At 39.1% G+C, this 25,017-nt stretch overlaps 1 protein-coding gene across 2 annotated transcripts; it reads right to left on the minus strand.

Moving 5' to 3' along the window:
* Nucleotides 1–836: 836 nt before the first annotated feature.
* On the minus strand, nt 837–20,178 carry ptger2a (prostaglandin E receptor 2a (subtype EP2)). Of its 2 annotated transcripts, none has more exons than XM_057858522.1 (3): nt 20,103–20,178; nt 15,229–16,121; nt 837–5,605 (listed from the first exon to the last, which is right to left on the minus strand). In XM_057858522.1, exons 2-3 carry the CDS (start codon nt 16,039–16,041, stop codon nt 5,315–5,317), a joined length of 1,104 nt encoding a protein of 367 aa, XP_057714505.1. In that variant the 5' UTR covers nt 16,042–16,121; nt 20,103–20,178; the 3' UTR covers nt 837–5,314. The 2 variants fall into 2 exon arrangements, with proteins under 2 accessions (XP_057714505.1, XP_057714514.1); XM_057858531.1 differs by having other exon boundaries at nt 20,112–20,177.
* Nucleotides 20,179–25,017: the final 4,839 nt, after the last annotated feature.

A 25,017-nucleotide genomic window follows, 5' to 3' on the forward strand; every position in this document is an offset into this window, starting at 1 on the left:
AACACATTGTCTCCAAATGAGCCAGGAGAGAGTAGTACACCAAACACATCATCTCCTTCCTTCCGCCGATTTGGAAGATGATCTCATTGAACAGACATTACAAATTAATCATCAAATCAATTATGTTGAATTAACTCAATTTGGTCTGTCATGTTCCCGGTTTCTGGGTGCTTTGGTGGATGCTAATTATTTGTTAGTGTGTCAGTATGTAGGATATATTAGAAGACATTCGAGGCCACCATTACTCTTCAAGCAAAACATTTGATTAGCTTATTCGATCCCATGGCTGCCGGTGTTGAGCGGAAACCAATAGGAGCATTTCTGTAGTGCATGTTCATTAGCAGAGTGGTGTTTTTGTTGCCTGGGATACACTTTGCTTATTACCAGATGAAAAGAGCAAAGTGAATTAGGCGAAAACATGGGGGGCAAGGACAAATGTGCATGCAAATTGGTGCTGGCATTTAATGTCTCCACTCTGGGATCATAACTCTTGATAAAAGGTATTATCTCACTTTGAGGGCTAATGGTTGTAGAAGATGAAGGAGAGAAGGATAGGGAGAAGAAAGGAGTGAGGCTTTGCAATGTAAGAAAAACAACACTTATTATGCCGAAATGGTGATGTTATCCTACGAGTCAGAATCAAGAACTTCACTTGAAATGTGGAGCCGTAGCATTAAACTGTGTTTTTTTTCCCCCTAAAAAACACAGATAGCAGTATTAAAATGTGTGGCATTGTTGGCACTTCAGCTCTAATCTTACAATACGGAATAAATGTAACTTTGTCATTGGAAGGAAAAAAGCAACTAAGTAGGTTGGACCAAATATTTACTGGATGACATACAGGCACATTCAATGATCTCAATTTCATCTACAGTATACATTCCATAATTACATGGCACAAGTGTTCCCACATTGCATCAACATTTATGTAGCACTGTTTTCAAGTATTTACTCTGAAATGTGAATTACTCACACAGCATGCTCATAAAAAACAAGCCTATCTGAATTGTAACAATCAAATATTTCTAGTCACTCATAGACATCATTACTTGGTTATGAATAGGTTATGAAGTCTATGAGTCACTATTTTAATTGTTAAATATAACTCTAATAAAAAGCTAGAGCAACAACAATAAACTTTAGTGGTTTCAGTGGGACATTTCCTGATTCCTTCTAATCCTTTCTGAAGCATTGACAAAACAAGCAGCCAAGACTGAACATACAAGGTGGCATTTCCTGCAATGTCCTTCTGTGTAAGAAAGAACATAGTGGGGGAATAAAAATCCCATTTGAGTAATTGTACGCACATACAGTACATACTGCTATCACGAGCACAGCCCACATGCATTACAGTAAGCAGCCTAGAAAGTATAGTAATAGAGCATACGGTCAAACTCCCAATCTGTGGATACATCTGACCTGGTATGGATGGATTAAGTGTTCGTGATTCACATTTTATGGAGATTACAGTGAAGGAGAGAGACGGACACAAAAGGTGTTTATAATTGTGTTTACAAGCTATATCAGTAAGACAGATCATAAAGCGTCAACACCTACAATCTAATATTGACAAAAATCATGAACCCATGACACATTATCAACTATATTCATAGTTAAACTATTCAATGCAAATAAAACATTCACATAAGGCTCATCAAAAATATTAGCTTGCACACTCACCAAGTAACTAACACGCTTGTACAAACAAACTACTGTAGTATGATTCAAGTCACCTTTTGGCATTTACACCCAAATAAATTTAGGCTAATAAGCTAAAAACAGACGTTCCCTTTCAATTTCACTTTGTGAATGAAAGGCATTCATGGACCACAGGACATACCAACACAAATACAATGACAGTGCCTTAATAACACTCTTATCGCATTGGCCTGAGCACAGAAAAGCAAATAGACAGGTTTTAAAGTGAATAACCAATATGAAATCTACAAAAAGGCCAATACACGAATACCAAACTGCAAATATGCAGGGTTTAATGCATACCATCCTGAAGCATTTTGTGTCAATAGTTTTTTTTCTCACACAGACCTTGGACAACAAGATTTTAGACACATTTTACCTTGGTATGAAATAGTTGGCTCACCACTGATAATTTTCCATTTTCCTTTATAAATAATTGGTTGTATGGATCAGGAATTTCACCTAATTATATAAAACTGCATTAAAATATTTGAGAGGTGGGGAAAAAAAGCGTTACAGAAAGTGTGCACCGTATTTTTCGGACTATAAGTCTTAGTTTTTTTTCATAGTTTGGCTGGGCTGCGACTTATACTCTGGAGCGACTTATGTGTGAAATTATTAAAACATTATTATATCATCACATGTTATTTTGGTGTTTTGGAGTGGCACTGATGGTTTGGTAAACGTTTTAGCATATTCTGTATGCTATAATTATCTGAATAACTCTCAATAGCTACGTTACGATAACATACCGGCCACGTTTGCATTTCGTTGTTCATGCATCATGTAACATTATCATACTGTACACTTATTCAACATGTTGTTCTCTATTGTATTTTTATTTTGAATTGCCTTTCAAGATGACATATCTGTTCTATGTGTTGGATTTTATCAAGTAAATTTCCCCCCAAAATGCGACTTATACTGCGGTGCAACTTATATGTTTTTTTTTTTTTTTACTTCATTGTGCATTTTTGGGCTTATATTCAGGTGCGACTTATAGTCCTAAAAATACGGTAATAATTATTTGAAAAAAATAAGCTAGGTGAAAAAAATCGGGCACCCTTGTTATTTCTTGTTTTGAATACCCTTAGCACCTGTCACTGGACATAAAATTTGGTTTCGTAAGCTCGCTGACCCGTGACCTTCATGACATAAACAGGTAAAGTCAATAATGAGAAAGGATATTTATGGTGGACGTTCGTGAGCGTTTCTCCTCTTTGCATCTTCTCTAAAGAGTGACTTCAAGGGAGCCTCAAAACAACAATCAAATGACTGAAAAATAAAAGATTTTTCAACATTATAGTTTATGGGAAGGATACAAAGCTAAGAGATGTCCGCTGCCAGTTCGAACTTTGTAGAATATCGCGAGGAAATGGGAGACCACAGGGACAGTTCTAGTTAAGGCTGAGTGTGGCAGGCCAAGAAAAATCTCTGATAAACAGAGCCAAAAGATGTTAAGAAGAATCAGCTTACCCACAGTCCAGCTCCAAAGACTTAAAAAATGAGGTCGCTGCACTTTGCACAAAGAGATGGTGTATGGTATAGCACAGGGGCCCCCAACCTTTTTTGCACCATGGACCGGTGTTATTTGGGTCTTTTTTTTCATGGACCGGTGTTCTGACAAATTTTGCAACCCATCAAAAATTGCAACGATGCGGTTCTGCGCATGCGCGTAACGTTAAACATAGCCGCAAAATGCGCAAATGCAGCGATTCCAAAGTAAACACTACAAACTTTCTTGAAAGAAAGGAATATTAACTTACGTTTGATCATGGAAGGACTTGTAGAAAAGTTCTCCTCAGATTCATCCTGCCATGTAAGCTTCACACAACAGCTGCACACCGCGCTCACCATTAACGACTTCGCCTTGTCGTTAAACATTAATTAAGAAGCCCGCTTCACAAAGATTTGGAAATTGTAGCAAGGTTTTCAACGCTCTTGTCGCGATGTCAGGATATTCCAGAATGACTTTAATCCAGAACCTCGGTAGAGTTGTTGTCTCAAATGTACGTTTAATAAGGTCGCCGTCATTTGCGATCTCTCTGTTTATTCAGAAATGGGTCACGAATCCACTCCTTCGCAGTTCGTGGGTCTTCGAGGTTGTAGGCTCGTCAGGTGCCCTTTTCGCCGTAAAAATATTTCCAAAGACGTCTGTTTTCCTGTTATCTTCGCTCGTGTGGGGGCTAATTATTTCCGGGAACAAATGTGCTGCGCCGCGGCCTAGTAATACGCTATTATCAAGGACAAGCGCACATAGATATATTATATACACAAACAAGATGGACTTCTATGACAACATTGTAATCTATCCCGTAGTATTATATCTAGAGTAGACAGAGATATTGGTGTGTTAAGCAGGGGCACAGGGTTAATTTGGCCAGAATGCGGTCGTTATTAAATTATTTTTTTTCTTTGCGGCCCGGTCGCAAATGCGCCACAGACCGGTACCGGTCCGCAGCCCGGCAGATGGGGACCCCTGGTATAGCAGATTTGGACAAGCCAGTTTCATTTTGGAATAAGGACTGATGAAACTAAAATTATTATATATATCCCCTTGTTATTTGGTCATAACAAGGGGGGCGGGGGGTACAGTATGCTTGGAGGTTGAAGAACACAGCATTCCAAGACAAACACTTGCTAACCACAATACAATTTGGTGGGGTTCCCTCATGCTGTTGGGCTGCGCGGCCAGTGCAGTTGCTGGCAATCTTGTTAAAGTTGAAGCTCACATATGTATATCAGCAGATTTTTGAGAGAACAATGTTCAAGGATCACTGACAAAGTTGAAGTTACGGCACGTCTGCATACTTCAACAAAACAACGAACCTAAAGACTGATCAAAATCTACAAAGGCATTCATGCAGAGGAAAAAGTATAACATTCTGGAATGGCATTCTGGAATCTCAGTCCCCAAGACCTGAATATTATTAAAAACCCTTGGTGCGATTTAAAGCTGGCTGTCCATGATTGTAAACCATCAAACCTGACTGAACAGGAGATGATGGATGGTCCAAAATACCCTCAACCAATCTCCAGACTTTCATTGGAATTTATAGAAAGTGTTGTTGTTATTTTTGTAGAAGGAATATCATTTTGGAGGATCCTAAATATTGATGTAATTTTTCTGTCTGAGTCCGTAAATTTATGCACCTAGTCAATTTTGTTGAAATAATTATTGCACACTTTCTGGAGCTATAATAAAAATCCCCTCTTCACCACATTGTTTTTCTTTTTTTGTAATCCTATATTAGCATGAAATTGCTGACCTATACAAACAATTATTTATAAAGAAAAATCTTGAAAATTATGAGGGGTGCCCAAACATTTTCATACCACTTTAAGTACTTGAAACATAAAGGTTGACTGAATACAAAAACATGCATGAATATTCAGTATCTGAACTACAAGTAGTATGAAAAAAGCATTTACAACGGATATGAAGAAACTGCCAGCAGCTGATAATACTGGAACTGGCCAGAATAAGATAAAAAAAAAAAAACAAATTCAAACCTCTGTTCCACGTGATTAGCAAAGAGATCTAACCATGTGACCTTTGGAAAACTAAAAATAAATAAAACTATCAAAATAATTTCCCATAAAAAAAGAAGACTAGTCATACATTTTCTGGAGGCGGAAGAGACCCTCTGTGTTCCGGTTCCGTGCACGGCAGCTCTACAGAGGTCTGAACCTCTTCGGTCTTTGTCGGGTTAAGCACAGACGTTTTCAATGTTCTTGAGCGGGATCTGCAGATAGAGGCCAGGCAAAAGTGCAGCACACCAGGAGAAAGGATGATGAAGACCCAGGGGTCGATGATGGAGTTGACTGAGATGAAACGAAGGGCGATCAGGTCCTTGAGGTGTGATTCAAAGCGGTCACCAACCACCGAATTCATGTACACACGAACCTGAAATGAGACAAAAGTTGAAAATGCTGGGCAGTATGTCAAATTTTAAACAGAAATCATGATGGTACATACAAAATGTTTGCCCTGATAGAAAATCAGGTGTGATGTGGGAAACTATCCGGATGAAAGAAGACATGATAAACCTGTGGATCCACCTGTTGCTATTTGTAGCTAGCAAATAGTTTTGTGTCAGATTTCAGTGTGTCGGGTTCCTGTGAGCATTTATGTTTATTTCCATGGTACTGTTCAGATCAGTCATAGGAAAAATGATGAGATAAGGCAAGCATTTTTAGATTAATGACAGCAAAGTGATAATACCGTATCAGAAATAAAGAGGATAAAACTACTTTTATATCTATCAATTATAACTAACGATTTTATGCAGTCGTTATTATGAACATTCAATACATATGTATTATGATTATGGGATTAATGACAGCAAAGTAATAATACGGTATCAGAAACAGAGAGGATTAAAGTACTTTTTTTATCTATGAATTATAACTAAAGATTATGTGTAGTTATAATGAGCATACAATACATATTACGACTCGAGTGTAATGGCATTATATAATCTAACTCAACATCATCACGGCTCCTGCATTGGGGCTTGTCACATTTGACGGTAGGTTTATGTACACCTTGCTTGGGTAAAAACACGCAGGAAGTCAATTTAGTTTTGTGGAGGTTGGTAGCTGCTCCCCCCATCGACAGTGATAGCAACTTTCTTTATTCAGAGGCAAACAATAGGATGGGAGGGGTCAGGAAAGCAACATAGAACATAGAATAGAATACATAAACTAGATGGGGGCCACATAGCCCAGGACAATAGAAAGGCTGACTAGACAGAAGTTATCCTATCAGGTGACTAATTTTAAGGAAATAATAATGGTAAATGGTGTTACACTTATATAGCGCTTTTCCACCTTTCAAATAAATGTTAACTGTATGCACAACAATTCCAACAGGGCTGGTTTCCCGTCCCGTTGCGTAGAGATGACCAGGTGAGCTAGGCTCCTCCAGTACTAGCGGTCTAATGCCAGCAGATTTGCATTCTTCACGGTAATTCCGTGTTGTTGGAGGTCGTCCGCGATGTTCTCAATCCATTGAGTGTGGGGCTTTCCTCGTGGTCCTCTTCTTCAGGCTGCAGCCTTTGGGTCAAACTCTAGGATTGCTCTTGTCAGGTTGGTCAGGAAGAAGACAAAGAACATGGCCGAACCAGCGGATGCTGTGCTGTGCTGTGCAGCCAGGCAGGACGCTCTGGGCTGACTTGTCTGTGTTTGTAGAGTTTCGTTGGGGACTTGCTGGGGCCGCCTGATGTTCTTGATGGTTCTGAGAGCCTTGCTGTCAAAGCTATCTATTCTTACGGCCAGTGTCTTGTTTAAGGGCCATGTTTTGGAGCCATAGAGAAGAATAGAGAGTACGGCGGTGTTGTAGATTCTGAGCTTCGTCTTCTGTGAGATGGCTTGGTGCCACCAGTGTGGTGTCCAGAGAGACTGCAGGGCAGAGGCTCCCAGGGCTCTCCTGCGGAGAATCTCTGGTTTAAGATCCCCGTTATCGGTCACCGTGGACCCGAGATAAACAAAACTCTTCACAGGCTCTATGTTGTCATCGCCAAGCAGGATAGGGGGTGGATCAGGTCCCTCACAGACATGTATGAACTTCATCTTGGTCCAGCTCACAAGGAGACCAAGCTGTTCTGCCTCTTCACTGTATACACTCAGAGCGTCCCTCAGCTGGTTGTAGGAGGTGCTGAGCAAGACGGTGTCGTCAGCGTACTCCAGGTCGATCAGTTGGTCAGTTTTAACTAGAAATGGAAATTTCTGGAGAAATTATGATAGAGCTTTGCTGTGGTAAATTTCTGTTCATTTGGGGACATTTCGGGGACTCATCCTGTTGATATCAGCTCACTTCCTGTCGGTTCGGAGCGATCTGTTGAGATCAGTTCACTTCCTGTTGATTTAGGGACATTTCGGAAACATGTCCTGGTGATATCAAGTCACTTCCTGTCGATTTGGGGACATGTCCTGTTGATATTAGGTCACATAAAAAACAGCTAATACCGTATGGACTGTGTAAAAGAAAATTCTTGCTGTTTTGAAACTGACTTTTTCATACCACGGTATACCTTGAAACTGGTAATCGGCACATGTTTATACTGTATGCTTATATTTTAAGTGGAGGCATTTTTTGATTGCACTCTGTTCTTCAGTTAAATGTTGGAAAGGCTTGACCAAGTGGCTATTTTTCTTATCACCCAACTTTCAAATGACATGTTTTTGCCTTGCCCTTTATTTGAATAAATAGAATTAAAAACACAGTTTCAATGAAAGTTTTTGTTACGTCTTATGTTGTTTTTACTTCAAATTAGCCCATGTTTCCATCTAGTGTTTTAGTGCAGTTCAGCCATCTGCTTTGTGTTTCCGCTGCAGGGTGCCTACAGCCTACACTTATAAAGAGCAGAAAAAAGACACACACAAAAATAAAAACGAAAATGCTTTCCCCAACCCGAGCTCCATAACAGATTGTAACTGATCTTAGAGGTTCGTCTTCAACAGTATGTTTTCTTTGATTTTCTTTGGATAACTGGAAGTACTGGTTGCTGCATTAGACATGTAGTTAAAAAAAAATCACAAAACACTATGGAGTGAGAATGAAACTCATGCCTTTGTGTAGTGAAAGATTTGAACAATATTATTTTTTTTTTGTGGTAGAAAGTACCAAGACAGTGAGATTTACAAGGAGATGAGCAAAAAAGGTTTTACGTTTGGTGGTTCGGTGAATGCAAAAATGATGCAATAAGCGTTATCACTCTCTCTGTGTGCGATGGTATTGCCGTGCATGACAGATTGACAGAAATATTTTAATGCGATTTACAAGCATGAATGCTCACGCATGTAAACACGAAAGTCTGAATATATTAGAAACACCAATATTGACATAAACACAAATATTGGCTGCATTTACACGTAACGACTGACTGACACTAGGGCCCCCAGCCAGCAGGGGCCCCCAGAGGGCCAACAGATTTGGCACACAAAGATTTAGTACACTCAGCTTCACCGCACTGTTGTAGTCACAAGTATTGGGAGTGATTCAATACCATGGAATCATTTGGCAGATTATCCAACAATTCTGTTATCAGCCCCAATTTGTATACATGTTTAAGCAAGTCCAATCAATTTCAACACTACATATATGCGCTAAGAGTGATTCACCAAGAACTTTGTGAAGTCCTTGCTGTAATATTTGATGTTGGTTTTCACAGGCCACCTCATTATTCATGTGACTACTTAAAGAAGTGGTGATTTTTCCAAGAAAGTCTATTAATGGGTCTATCGTATTCCTCGTTGAATACTTTATAAGAAAAATATAACATATATGCATCTAAAATAATCCTAAATGATTTTATTAGCAATTTTAATACTCCTTTTAGCAAGGTTCCTTGGGTATGCGGTATGCCGCTGCGTACGTTCCCCTAGCAACCAGTCCTGTTATTGTCCTACGTCACAAGCGCTGCATATTCTGAGAACGAGAACAGGCATAAGCGTAAGGTGCGCATTTCGAGCAGAGGACAGCCACCCCACCTGTTAGAGGATTAATCTGTGCGTCCATGAACGAATGTAAGTATTTTCTCTTCATGCCATAAAGTTCTTATGATAAGTTATCAGCGCGACAGTTTCGTGTTGTTCCTGTTACGTCGGCTGGTTGATCCCACTCGTTCTCGCTGCGTCGAGGAGAGCGTTCTTTACATTATATTCGCATTGCACATTTGCTTTAAGAGGCAAGGTGTTAGTTTAGCATCTTAAAATGATATTGTACATCCATATGAGTGTAAAGTGCTTAGTTTTCGCCACTTTTATGGCCAAGATGAGCGCACGCACAGAGTGAGAGTGGGCGGCGATCGGGCCTTTTTTTAATTGGCAAAATGAAGAGAAGTTATCCGTCTGGAAATGAAAAAAGAAAGAAAAAAAAGCAGAAGAGGAGAAAAGGAAGCACGACAGCGGTGAGTGTACCATGTTAATGTAGTTTTATGTCCTAATGTAGTAGAAGCCGGGCACTTTGAGTGTTTTAAAAAGCACTCTATGACGTTTTACGTTTTTTTTTAGCATTCCCGCCTGGAAGAGAAAGTATGGAACTCAGATGAGTTGACCAAGAGGCTTCGAATGGTTGCAGCGGTAAGAAGAAAGGCCATCGCTTTTCATTCATCAACTGAAAACATGTCGGTCTGTTCCCTACATTTCCATAAAGGTAAGTAACTGAAAGTGCTAATGTTCTTCGGATGCCGATACTGACTGCATTTGAACGCTTATGGCGTGTGGTTGTGTTGTTTACTTTGGCTAACCACGCTAGTGTCTAAGAGAGGCTAACTGTAGCCCTACTGGCTAACTGTGCATAAGCCACAGACGTTCACCGTATGGTACTAGTACACAAAAAACAGTTCAAAAGTAACAAAGTAAGGGTAGTAATGAAGATGTAACAGCACACCATGAATGATTATAAGTACAGGAGATGTGTTAGTGGCTACTGATATGCTTGACCAAGCACTCTGTGGAGGAGTCTACTTATCTACTAAATCACCAGAAGAATCTTCTGCTTGTTTGTCATGCCTAATGATCAGTTAATCTTTAAAAAAAAAAAAAAATCTGTTGCATACACATCAGTGCCATGTGAAGGCAGTTCCCACCAGTTTAGACAAACTACAAAGCTTTAAAATCCATTTTAAGTAACTAATGTTAACCTGTTGCATGAAAACTAGCATATGAAATGAATGAAGCAGACCCTGACTGGGCACCGTCCTTACGCCTGGGACACACATCTGTTCAACCCACCAACGTGGACCGCTCCTCTAGATGAAGTAGGCGTGAGCAATTGAGGATGGAGGAAGACGTTGGTGAGCTACAGGAGGAGCCTTCAGCACCCTTCAGATGCTCCTTCTGACATTCATGCGCCTGCGTTTGGACCTGCCTGCACTATACATTGCACAAATATTCAATGTTTCCCGTAAGACTGTGTACAGAGTGTTCAATGACATGGTGCCATTTGTGACGAGCAATTGTTTGCCCCGACAGAGAAACACTCTATATATGTTATGTGCAGAGGTCAAACTCCCTGCGTTCACAAAAGGTCGCTGTCGGTTAGCTGGTGGAGATGTGGAGGAGACTAGAAGAAGATAGCACATTTGAGGATCCATGTTGAACGGGTAATTTGTAATCTTTGCCAGAAGTATAAGATCCTAACAGGAACTATACCTATTACCTTGGTTCTGCCATGTGACGGCGAATATTGCACATTGTTGGATAAGATTGTTTATGTATATTTATGTATGCGGTGCCCTTACAAACCTTTGCCCACCTTTGTGTAGTTTGTACTGTTATACGTGAAAGGTATCATTTACTATGCTAACCGTTTGCTCTGTCTTGCATTTAAGAATGCTTTAGCTGTGCCTTTCAAACTTAGCTGTTGATATTTTGATTGTACTTGATTGTACTTAATTAAACATCATATTAAGTCATCTTGAATTCTATTTTTGTAAGTACAGCATTTGTGTCCGAATACTGTATTTTATAAATAAATATATATATATATATATATATATATATATATATATATATATATATATATATATATATATATATATATATATATATATATATATATATATATATATATATATATATATATACACATATATATACACACATAATAATGTTAATACTCACAAAGGACAAGGCAGTTTCCCACTTTGGCAAGGTACTTTTAATGTTGCCAAATTGTCAATTAAAACATCACAAACTACCAATTACCACTAACTTAAGTGGAGCACAGCAGAACCAACACGTCTTTAGCTGTGTCATTCTGTAGACCAACACAGGTCAAATGGTACCACATAATGGGGCAGTTCTAATTATCACACGCAACCATGTCATCTTTGGTCTCCAGACCACGGCAGTGGCACCATAACTGACAAATACCGATCTCTTGCTTCTTTCTCAAGCTTCTCCACATAAGGAGTCTTGTCGTTCTTATTGCTTTTTTCCATTTTGATGTGACATTCGCGTGACTGCTTACCCGCAAAATTGTCAACAAAACAAACGTGACTGTGGGGGATGTAGTCCTGGTCACTGGGATACACGAAAGATGGCGGCTAAGTTGGTGGTGATGACGTAGGTGACAACAACCGATAGTCAGTACCATGGTGCTAAAGGCCTCGTTTAGATGGAAACACTCTAAAGCAAAAATGTAAAAGTGGTGTTTTGTGGTTACTTTTTGTGTGGGGAAATTCGCGCGCAAATTGAGATGCAAAAGTGCACACTTGGAAGTATTCATGCCCAGTGTGTAGGAGGCAGCACCACCACAACTTGATTCCTGCCTGTAACCCTTTTGCTCCAGTTATGTGGCATGGGAGAAAAACAGTGTTGCCAAATTGAGTGGATTTCCACTAAATTGGGCTATTTTCAAAGACTGAGAGGAGTGAAATGCATTTGTCGGGTTGATAGAATTTGGACTACTTTTGAAAAAAAAATCTTGGTCCTAAGATTGTAATTTGGACTGCTTTTTATTGAACCTGGCTGATTTTACGGTGTGATTGGGCTGGAGACCATCAATATGATCTGGCAACCCTGGAGACCGTTGCCACCAAAAGTAATTTTTTATGTTTTCAACCCTTTGGACGGCGATGAAAGTAACTCTGGAAGGAGCATTCATATTTTTGCATTTTCAGCCCCCCAAAAAAGTCTGAACGATATGGAAATCTGGGAAAGATTTTGGCATTCCCCCCTCGTTCTCGTCATCGTCTAAACGGCTCCTGAAACGTTTTATCACTTAATTATTTGAACTGCAAAAATGGAGTGTACCAAACTGTACCTGCTTGTTGGAGGATGAACTATAAAAACATAGAAGTCAGTCTCTGAGCTAAATAAAAAAAAGTTCCTGTAGAGAATGCTCTTAAAATAACCCATTGTGATTGTGCAATAAAATTGCGCAGCATTTATCACCACACATGTTATTGACAGATTAAATATTAAATGGTATTGTGTTGCCTGGTTCAAGGATCAAAGTCCTTAGATTATTGTGAGAATACAATATGTGGAGGCGATGACGAGTTCACAGGTTTTCAAATTCCTGATTCTAAACTCTTTGGGGGTTTAAGAGGAAACAATGTCTAGCAACATACAGTGGTATGAAAAAGTATCTGAACAATGACAAAAGGGGGAAAAATAAGTAAGTGAACCATCACATTTAATATTTTGTGCCCCCCTTTGGGCAGCAATAACTTCAACTAGACGCTTCCTGTGGCTGCAGATCAGTCTGGCACATCGATCAGGACTAATCTTGGCCCATTCTTCTCTACAAAACTGGTGTAGTTCAGTCAGATTTCTGGGATGCCTGGCATGAATCGCTGTCTTTAGGTCATGCCACAGCATCTCAATGGGGTTCAAGTCGGGACTTTGACTTGGCCACTCCAGAACGTTTATTTTGTTCTTCTGAAACCATTCTGAAGTTGATTTACTTCTGTGTTTTGGATCACTGTCTTATTTCAGCATCCATCCTCTTTTTGGCTTCCACTGTCTGACAGAAGACCTCAGGTTTTCCTGCAAAGCATCCTGATAAACTTTTGAATTTATTCTTCCATTAATGATTGCAAGTTGTCCAGGCCCTGATGTAGCAAGACAGCCCACAATCATGATGCTACCACCACCATGCTACATGGTGGGAATGAGGTATTGATGTTGATGAGCTGTTCCATTTTTCCTCCACACATGATGTTGTGGGTTACTCCCAAACAATTCAACTTTGGTTTCATCAGTCCACAAAATATTTCGCCAACACTTCTGTGGAGTGTCCAAGTGCCTTTTTGTGAACATTAAACAAGCAACAATATTTTTTTTTTTTAGACAGCAGTGGCTTCTTCCGTGGAGTCCTCCCATGCCATGAACATCATTCTTGGCCATAGTTTTACATGTAGTCGATGTGTGCACAGAGATATTGGACTGTGCCACTGATTTCTGTAAGTCTTAAGCAGACACTCTAGGGTTCTTTTTAACCTCTCTGAGTATTCCGCGCTGAATTCTTGGCATCCTTTTTGGTGGACGGCCACTCCATGGGAGAGAAGCAACAGTGCCAAACTCTCTCCATTTGTAGACAACTTCTCTGATGTCGATTGATGAACATTCAGACTTTTAGAGATGGTTTTGTATCTTTTCCCAGCTTTATACAAATCAACAATCCTTGATCGTAGGTCTTCAGACAGCTCTTTTGACCGAGCCATGATGCACATCAGACAATGCTTCATCAAGACAATTCTTAATAGGTGTGTGTTTTATAGTGGGCAGGGCAGCTTTAAACCACTCATTCGTGATTGCGCACACACCTAACTTAAATTGTTTGGTAGAAATTGGTTTGCCTCCTTAGGCAGAGGGTTCACTTACTTATTTCTTCCCATTCTGTCATTGTTTGCATGCTATCCTCATTAAAATATGAAAACTATAAATGTTTGGGTGGTTTCACTTAAAGCAGACACTGTTTTTACATCTGTGTGGTTTTTGACAAAGTTCAGATCAACATTTTGATGGGGACTTTATGCAGAAATGTGAGAAATTCCAAAAGGTTCAGATACTTTTTCATACCACTGTACGTCACCTCACTGAAACAAACTATGGAATTTCTAGCTAGCCAATTTGTTGCGTCGTAGCTGTAGACTTTTTTTTTTTTTTTTTTTAAATCAAACTCATGACCTCATGATATAAGGTAGAATCATTTTGTTCAAACTGTTACTGCTTCACATGGACAATATTTTTCTTCTTTGATAATATCGTCCGTGTGTAGCAAAGAAGACTACAATATTGATGTACTTTCCTAAAAAGAGAACATTTAAGCTGTTGGTGTTTCATTTGTTACTAGTCATAATAAATCTGTCCCTGTTTGCACAAGAAATACAGTAAGCAGTCTATTTTGAATTTGGCTCACTTGCTGCACCGAAGGTGAACAAAACTGTAAACTTACTGTAAACTGACGTGCCAAACATAAAACGCCTTAGAGTCGCAGCAGAAGTGTAAACATACAACTCAGTATTTGTTTAAAAAACTTCATTACTGAACATATATGATCTTTTAAATCATCATTATCAATCATTATTGTAATTATATAGTTTATAAAGATTATATGATAATGATTATTATTGATTACAATTCAAGTCATCACGTTGGAGACAATCATTAAGAACTGGTGGCACATTACATGCGGTACCCAGTTTTTATATTGGCTGGAAAGGGCAATACGATCCCGTGGGATCAGACCAACTTGTTGTATCGTATTGCATGAGCATGTATAAAAAGCTCCTGATAAATTATACATTTCGAGTGTGGCACATTGAGAGGCAATTTCCCTGCAATTTTTGAATGTGCTGCTGACGAGCAATTCAGCCACTTTAATTAATGGGATTCAAACACACAAGCCAATCAAAGAATTAAACTGGGAATTAAATTAATAATTAAACCACTTGCTCTGACTGAAGGTTTTCTGACCCAAGGGCCAATTAAAAGAATCAGGCTGAAATACATAGATAGACTGATCCGGGATAGACAAGCTCAGGCTCGAACAAATCTACAGATCCAACCTACCACAAGTGGCAACGTGCAGATGATGAAGATGGTCGTCATGAAGACTAGTAGGATGAGATGCTCCACCTCCTCTGCTATAGACAATGGCCTCCGATCGCTGTTGGAACGTTTACTCGCTATAAAGGAGCCTCCGTTCCTTTTCCGGCGCTGGTACATGCGCAGCAAATGGTAGATCACAAAGGCGTTGCATGCCACTATGGTCAGCACCAGTACTAACATGACAGTGGCATACAAGTTGGCGTAGACACGGTCTTTCCTCTGCTCTGGGTTCATGTCAATGAAGCACCATGTGCCTGGGCAATATTGTACATATTTCCCAAATCCCACAAAGGGGAGGAGACAGAATAAAATACAGACTAAAAATACCACTGGAATTGCAATGTAGGCCAATTTTGGGGTGACGTGCCGAGTGTAGAGGTAGGGGTAGCCGATAGACAAACACCTCTCTAGAGCCATCGTTAGGAGAAGTGACATGGTGGCCAAGCTGAAGAAAGTCATGCTGAATCCAAAGTAAGCGCACACTCCATGGGTTTTCGGTGACATTCCCTCCAACGTGATGTTCCGCGAGTACGACACCTGCACAAGTGGACTGACCAAGCACGTTCCACCCAAGTCGGTGACGACTAGCGAAGTAATGAGGATCTGGAAAAGTGCTCGTCCTCGGCAGTCCGCGACCTTCAGTTCTCGCCGGCGTCGGATCTCCAGGATCACAAGGGCGGCCACATTGCCCAGGAGGCCCGCGGCAAACATGATGGCACTTATCACCGGGCTAATTCTGGAATCGATGTGGTGTTTGCTGTGGCAGGGGTCCATTACGCTTGGAAAGCTGGCCTGTCTTTACCTTTCCAAAATGGTGTCAAAACCATTTCACTAAGTCTTTGTCAGCTGCCATCCTGTCGGAAATGCAAACATGATATTGTGAGATTATATTAATGTCATGTTAATGATCTATGACACTGTCAAGGCAAGTTACAACCTGGGTTTTCTTGATAAATGATTTAAATCGAATGTATAGAATAAAAACTAAATAAATAAAAACAATTGCTTCTATTCGATGGGCATTGTGCTGAGGTCACTCATATTGCAAGGTTGCAAATAGCGCTGACAGATGAAAATTTGAAACCCTCATGTTAGTCAAGGAGGTGTGCCTTTTTCCAGCGTTATTTTAGCCATGCATCCAAAAATCAGGAAAACTTGAATGGGAGAAAAATATCTAATAACATTTGGGTGCAACCTAATTCATACTGTTTGAATACGTACACATTTATTTTAAAATGTATAATTATTTAGTGAAAAAAAAAATCCATGATATCATGTTTTTTTACTGATAGTGACAGTTGAAGTGAAAGGATCCAATTTTCTATTTGACAAAATGATTCTAAATGCGAGTGAATCGGCTGTCAGTTTCACCATTAACTAGATGTGCACTGTGGTCATAAAGCTTTTGAATGGTTCTGTACTTGGTAAAGGTCATGAAAGGCCATATTGAATTAGTGGATAGCATTAAATTACTGGAGCGGCAGATGTGTGAATGCATTGTAAATGCAAAAAGCACATTATGCTCATGCCGGTCCTGTTTGTCAAAACCATTTAAATCTTGTCTTAATAAAACACTAATTTTGAGATAAAGTTTAAAAGTATTTTGAGATGTGAAAATTTCATATCAAATTACTGAAGTAAACTGTTGAAACAAGTTGCCCTGCAACAACTAAAATTAATGCAAGACCCCACAAATTCTACTTACTGTATAATCACTCAGACAGCATGATTTTTAATTAACAGGAAGTGCATACATTTTGCATGGTGATCACATAGACTACTGTATTGTACATGCTGTTTGCCAAAACAATTGCTTCCCTAACCGCCGCTACTAGGCTCCTTTAATTTAACTCTTTCAATTTTAGCGCAGGTTAGGGCACCAAATCCACATTTAGCTTAAAGTGCATGTGACATGAAAAAGCATGTTTATTTCATAATACACGCGGTATTTTATGCTCCTGAATGATATGGACCGCTTGGATGTGTGTGGAAGCGATTGCTATATTTATTTAGTTTTTTTAATCCCGCGCCATGAAAATGAGTGACTTCCGGCTTCAGTCTTGCATTGAGGAGGAGGGCGCTGTGACGTGTATGGGTGAAGGAGTACTATTCACTAAACAGCCGTACTGTTGTGTATGAGGACTAAGGATTTAGCTGATTTTGCGGATTAATACGTTTATTTTTCGCATCACGCCAGCCAAACGGCTGCAGAAAAATCTTGCTTTATGAGGGAGAGGCGTGTGCGCCTTTTTGGAGTTTCAAAAGGTTCCCATTCACCGTGGATATTGGCCAAAACAAGCCCTACTACTGTGGGACCATTGGACTTACGAGGAAGTGAGTAAACATCTTGTTTTGTATTATGTCAAATACGAATACAGTGATTACAAAGTAAACACTACAAACTTTCTTTAAATAAAGGACAACTTACGTTTGATCATTGATAGGCATATAGAAAGCTCTCCTCATGCACATTAGCTGCACGTTAGCTGCACAACAACTGCAGCCGCCCTCCTCCGGGGAACGAACTGTAAATTGCTCTCCGCCGGGCGGTTTGTCGATCCGCGAAGACAATCGACAACCCAGTCGTCATGTCAAATAATCCGGGCTAGTTATGTGTGATTTTCCGCTTCGAAGACTTTGAAACATCACTCGGTTCGGGTTAGCATGTCGGCTAGCTGTCACGCCTCTTGGTTTGTTTACATTCTCCGAAGCCGGGGAAGGGAAATGACATATGTCCAATTTAGGTGTCATAAAATATCGTTCGGAAGGTGCGACAGTAAAGGTCGACAGTTTTGACCATTATGGAGTAATTTTGCCATGTCGTCCTGAATAAGTGCATTTTTATTATTTCATATTCCATTTAGCACAAGACTGTTTTTTGTCATGACCATGCCATTTATTTAGCAATTGGGGAAAATACTTGGATAAAAAGAATATCCTGTAAAAATATTGAAGTAAAGAGACAGAAACAATGACATTTTGCTACTCTCTTCATCGAAGAACATCCTGTAAAAATATTGAAGTAAAGAGACAGAAACAATGACATTTTGCAGCTCTCTTCGTAGCGTTTTCCTCGTTCTGAATAGTTCCCCCTCAACGGGCTGACTGGTCCTTCTCAAGCCATTTATTTAGCTATTGGGGAAAAATACTTGGATAAAAAGAATCTCCTGTCAAAATATTGGAGTAGAGAGACTGAAACAATAACATTTTGCGGCTCTCTTCGTCGCGTTTTCCTCGTTCTGAATAATTCCCCCTTAATGGGCTGTATAGTAAAACCAATGAGCCCAGTCTCCCGCTTACGTCATCCACCTGTTGGGGACGCTAGAGCCCTATAATGGTAGGCGTGGCTAACCGGCAGATTAAAAGACAAATTTTTCGTCATCTGCGCTTTGTTAAATTGTTGTATATAGTCGAATCGTCTCAAAATATGATTCTAAATTACACAATATTATTATATTTAAGACTTTTTTTCTCCTGTCGTATGCTCTTTAAAGTGCTCATTTTCCCTTGTTGAAAGCCACTGGACACCAGCCAGCCTGGAGCTTCTTTAAAAGCTGTCTGCCTCTTTGAGGAACCACACTCTAAACATAAAGGGCTCACCTTCAGTTCTATATTTGTTTTATAGCGTTGTACACCACTGGGATTATCTTGGGGTTCATTACTGGTTCATTAGAGAGTCGATTGTTCTACATAGCAACACTGATTTTACATATGGTAAACAGCTCTTTGGAATTTGTTTAGCTTTTCAGAGGCCTTGGGTTCCAGGAGACATTTGGTTCTCACTGGCAGTTACATATAGAACTATTAGATATTTACGGAAGAGGATTAGGCCTAGTGAAAAAGAATAATAATATTTAAAAAAAAAAAAAAAAAAAAAAAGGTTGGCGGGATTCTCACATTTAAAATGAGGAGGGGAAAAAAATCTGGATTTAAAGTCAGAATTCCAACTTCTTTCTCAGAAGTCTGTCTTTAAAGTCAGGATTCTGAGTTTTTTCTTACTTTAAATGTAATTCTCACTTCTGACAATAAAGAATTTTGAGTCAAAATTCAGACTTTTGTTCTTCTGAGAAATGAGAATTGTGACGCACAAAATTCCGATTTAAAAGTCAGAATTCTCAGAATAAAGTCAAACTTGTGAGAATTAAGTCAGAATTCTGACTCTGAAAAAGTCAGAATCCCACCTTTTTTCCCCCTGAGAATAAAGTCAGAATTATTTTAAAGTTAGAATTGTGACTTACAAGAATTCTGATAAGAATGTCAGAATTCTGAATAATCATACGGATACCATTTAAAACCTTCACTTCATTTTATGTTTTCAGTGTGGGTTTCCTTCCAAATTAAAAATGCCACTCAGTTGTCTTTCTGATTATGATTGTTTATTATGATGGTTCAGTTGTTCTAAAACCGTACCATATATAAATTAGATTGTTTATTTTGATGGCTCAATTGTTCTAAAACTGTACCATATTTAAATCAGATTGTTTATTTTGATGGTTCAATTGTTCTAAAACGGTACCATATTTAATTGCATTTAACAAGAGGACACCTTAATTTACTGGTTAAAAAATACACGTAAAATGAAATGGATATCTAGTTAAATATCACTTTGCTATTGTGCGCAACTATGTGCTGATCGGTAGGGAGGGTGGAAAGGACAAAACAAATGTCGAATGCTGACTGTTACTAATTGCGAAAGGCAGTTGTTGTCGTGTGTGAATGTTAAAATTGGCGTTGTCAGACCCTAAATCGCGTCTAGTGAGAGCGAGACATAGAGAGAAGTAAACCAAGGCGTGTACATCCAAACACAGCAAAAACAAACATCAGCAAGTTATCACCTATCGCACCGAATTGGTCCTCTTCTTCATACTTGCGGTCCTCTGTGTGGAAAAACGTGGCGAAAAGATCCGCGGGTGCATGGAGATAAAGAGGAACGGAGAATGAGCTGACTGACATAAATAAAGGGACCCGGCCGGGCTAGTGGATGAGGTGCGGTGGCGTCATGCGGTTTTTCCACACCCACCGCTTCAAATGTTGCACAGCTCGAAAAGTCAGTAAAACCATATCATAGTATATTCATTGTACTTCCAGAAAGTGACAGTCACAGTTTGGGGAAACAACACACTGGCAAGCAATTTGAAGAGTTCAATATTGCAAACTGGATGATTTACTTACACTTTTGAGGCTCAATAGATATTACCACGTTTAATCAGAGCTGGACAAGTCCAACTAGCGAAAATTACAAACTTGAATGAAATGCCCTTGTGTAAAACATAAAATAGAAGCAGATTACATTTACTGTACCCAGGGCCGTTCCTGACCAATTTGGTACCCTAGGCAACATAACCCCCCCGTTTTCACCACATATATTTAAACACTCACACTGAAAAAGCACATTATCTCTTTGTAATTTATTATATAAGAAAAGACAGCAACGAACAAGTGCAGAAATTAAAATAAAAATGCTCTAACTATTCAAAAGCACCAATAAAAACACTTCAAAAACAAATGAATAAAATAAATTACAATTGTTATTACAATATGATTAACACCTACCCACACAAACCTATTTAAAGACACACAGAACACTTTAACTCATTTGCTCAAAAACGTATAAATACGCTCTATTTTTAATGGCGTACCGCAAGCAACACATCACTTCCGCTCATTAATATTCATGACATTAGCTACTGTTGCTAAGTAGGGACAAGCCACCGTTTGTCCCTAATTGGAAATGAATGGAAATCGTGTACGAAGGAGATGTTTACAGAGCTAAACCTACCAATTCTCTCCGAAAATGATGTGCCAGGTGCCAAATTCACTGGCAAAGATGTGGAAGAACATAAAAATGTTCAGTTAAAGAGATGGCTTGAGTGTTGAAGGCTAAAAAAGACGAGAAAAAAACGAGCCGACCTAAGCATAGCTTTAGCTTTTTTATCGACGCGACTGACAATGACATTCTCCTGTTTCAACAAGCTATCCTTTACCATCAGCCCTGTCTTTCCTATATATCCTCTGGTTGTCCTACGTCTCTTACCGTTCTTGGGGGTAATTTATTTAGCTTTGTGTAGCAATCGCAAATGCTACTCAGTAACAGCCAACGAACACTTTTAAGTTTTTTCATTGATAACACATCTTAACTCTATAATTTATTTACACTTCCCCCTTACTAAAGTTGTTTTTTTATATACTGTATATAACAGAAATGGTGACAGTGGCAGTCAGATACCAAAAAAAAAAAAAAGAAAAAAAAAATAGCCCGCGTGCGCTACGCCATTGTTTCAGTGTCCCAAAGACGTATTTATACGTCTTTTACGGGTTTTTTTCAGAGCTACATCTCATGGTTATGATTCAATTTAGCTCCAAAGCACAAAGCTGAAAATCCAGTTTAAAGCAATAAAACTGGCCACTGGAGGGCAGTAGCGCTTTTGGTAAGACCCGCAACCCTATTCAACGGCAACGACCGGGCAAGCCGCAAAGCCGGGGCGCCAGCGGAAGACGACCGAATGGATGCCAGGCGGCGAACGACCGGGCAGAACAACCGGTAGGATGCCCTGGATGCCAGACGCTGGACGACCGAGCAGAACGACCGGGACCACTCCACATTGAGTCGGTGCTGCTCGCGAGCAGAGCCCGCAAAGACTCAAAAATATTCATCTTTATGAAACAGGCAGTGATGAGGGAAAAGTTTAACCGGCTGTCCGGCCACAATAGCGCCATCTTTCAGTTAGTTATGTGTAAATAAATTGTTACTTTGCTATCAAAAGCTCTATTTGTCTTGTTGTTTTTGTTATTTTGTAAAAGGAAAACATTATTCGGATTTTTGGGATGTAACTAAAGCAAAAAATAGCTGTGTTTAAGTCAACGTTATGTTTGAAATGTATGCTTTCACAAAAAGCTCAATTTCTCCGTTTTTTTCATCAGAAATTGGAAAATTGCTCATACTAAGCTATTTTCTAATGCCGATATCTAAAGAATGAAAAAAGACATGAACTTGCTTTTTCTTCTGCTGAAAGAAAAGAGTGTAATCTTTCTTTTGGTGGGTCCCATGTTTATATAGCAAGAGGACAGAATTCTCTATGGGCCTTGCAAAATCAGTCAAAATCCAGTTAAACGGACGGGAGCGAAGGGCCTTGCTCCGGTGAAAATGGCGGGGAGTGAATGAGTTAAAATGCAACTTTTTTTTTCACCTTGACCTATAACCTTACTCACCTTGTCTTCACTGATGCAAAAGCATCTATTGCACTTTCACATGACAGTTGTTCTGGAAAGTGCACTTCTTTCCTGGACTTGGTCGGCTTGGACCTGGTGCTGATGTAGATAAGTTCACTGTAAAAGATGGCTCAGGATGTATAGAGGTAGAAGGAAAATATTTCAGAAGAGCATCTACAAAGAGAAGAAAGTGGAATGTTACATTATATTAGTCAAATAGCTGTTGATTGTGAAACCAGCATGACATAACCATAATAGCGCCTATATTCTTGCAGCCTACTGTACCTGTCTATTGGATCCGGCCGCTATCTTTGATGGGCGTAGTTAATAGAAAAATACTTGAAGCACTGACACTACACAGGACTATCTAATAATAATGAATTTAATATTATATACAGTGGGGAGAACAAGTATTTGATACACTGTATGATAGCAAAAAAATCAATAAATAAATTGAATATTTATTACATTAACGTGATAGCCATTTAAATGAATTAATGACACATTCAATAACAAATGTTTGCATTTAAATCCATGGCACTTTGAGTCCCCCATACCACAGAACTTTGAAATGATTTTTCATTGAAAAAGTTTTCTTTGATTGAAGCAATCCTTTTTGTGTTTGGGCCATATTATGGGTAGGACATTTGTGTCAAAATCAATCAATCCCCCAAAATTTTCTTCAATCAAAAAAAAAAAAATTTTCGATCAAAGAAAAAAATAATTTGAAAAATAAAATTGCCCCCCCCATTTTTAAAAAATTATATGCAAAGCAAATGACCATCTAAGGTGTTAGTCACATGATCTGTTCGAAAAATAATTATGACCCATTATAAAAATATATTTTTTTGTTCATTTCATTCATTTTTGTTGCAGTTTTATTGCTTTACAACTTTTGTATATATAGGAAAGTCAATTTCATGCAATGACACTTTTAGGCCACCAGGGGGGGCCTAGCCCCCTTGGCTCCCCCTTAAAATCTGCTTATGACTATCGAATGCTTTCCAGCATATGTTTAATTGAACGCACCAGAATGGGACTGGTTGTCACATATTTCAGTTTTTCATGAATATCGTTCAATCAACATGTCTTCGAATAATCATTCATTATAATATTATAATCATCTATTCCAAGGAAACTTATTATCCTGGCTTGATGACATCTTGTTGACACTCCTTTCTTTCTTTCCTTTTTTTCTAAATCTTTTTTAAATATTTTAACAGTATTTAGCAATCAGACAGCCTACCCTACGTCGTCATTGAGCGTGTGCTTTTGAAGCTGCACCTAAATCAATATTAAACGAATGTGCGAATACAAATGTTGAAGTGTTGGTGATACAGAAGACTTTTGCGAATATTTGAAAACGACGCTGTTGTTGTGCTGAACCGGAAACAATGTTCTGAGCAGACTAATCACAGTCCTTTGAAGGTCACGTCACGATGTGACGCGTAGTCAGGATTTTTTTGAGGCGCGCATCAGGCTATGGTTTAGGGTCGTAAATCAGGTCTGCTTTTACAGCGTAGGTCCGCCGTCACCGCAACGCAGAAACATAAATCAGTTAACTCTTTGTGACAACCGTCCCTGATGGTTGTCACTTTTTATATTTAAAAATCAAGATTTCTGAAATAAATGTGTTTTTAAATATGTCAATAATCATGGATGATTAGCAAGGATACATTCCAAAGTTACTATTTGTTAGGGTTTGTGACAAGGGTGTAGGTTTGATCTCAACATTGTTAGGGATGATAAAACAGCATGATCTGCATGTACACTTTTTGCTGAGGACGGGACATTTATAAGACCAAACCGACTGGGTGAACGGGGGTTAGGGCTACATTTCTCACCAATATGAACCTAATTATTTGATAGGCTAAATGATCAATACAAAATAAATCTGTATTGACTTATACTAACTTTCATGTGCATTGGTTCAGGTGACCCACTGTTCGATTCAATTTTTTTTTTTTCAAAAACTACTAAAGAAACATTTTGCAAACTTATCTGAAAAATGTCTGGATTTCATTAGCAGATTTAAATTGCAATATTGGAACACAAATAATATTAACGTACAGAAGAAATACAAAGTTTTTAATCATCATTTTACTATCTTCAAGGGGTAATCCTTAGTTCACATTTCTTACAGTTTAATAAACGTTAACAGTAGAAAACACAGGAGGATAGTTCTCTCAACCCAGCTTCCTCCTCGAGTTTGAGAAATTCACACAGATTAATGTTATGCTAACTCTGATGCAGGTCGGACTTTCAGTAGCAAAATTAGCGGCATGTTCCCCACCTCCACAACATTGACGTCCTTTTACATTACTCACAGCGGCTGGCGGAAAAAAAACTTCTAATATTCCTCGTCTTCGAAGGGGCATGTTGTATTTCTCTCGGGCTGTGAATGCTTGTGTGTGTGGGGGGGGGCGGTCAAGTCATTAGCCAATCAAACGTGCTTGAGGGGAAAAAATGAACTGGCAGATTCAGCAAGTGAAAAAGGGGTCAATGTAAGTTTGAACATAATTGAAGTACTGTAATTCACTT

The sequence above is a fragment of the Corythoichthys intestinalis genome, chromosome 2 (assembly GCF_030265065.1).
Source record: "Corythoichthys intestinalis isolate RoL2023-P3 chromosome 2, ASM3026506v1, whole genome shotgun sequence".
Classification (NCBI taxonomy): Eukaryota; Metazoa; Chordata; class Actinopteri; order Syngnathiformes; family Syngnathidae; genus Corythoichthys; species Corythoichthys intestinalis.

Excerpts from the sequence above, each read along its gene's own strand:
- ptger2a (XM_057858522.1), bottom strand. The coding sequence starts at position 16,041 with ATGGACCCCTGCCACAGCAAACACCACATCGATTCCAGAATTAGCCCG. Across the intron at positions 5,606-15,228 it reads TCTGCACGTTGCCACTTGTG|GTTCGTGTGTACATGAATTC; the intron begins GTAGGTTGGATC and ends GTCTCATTTCAG.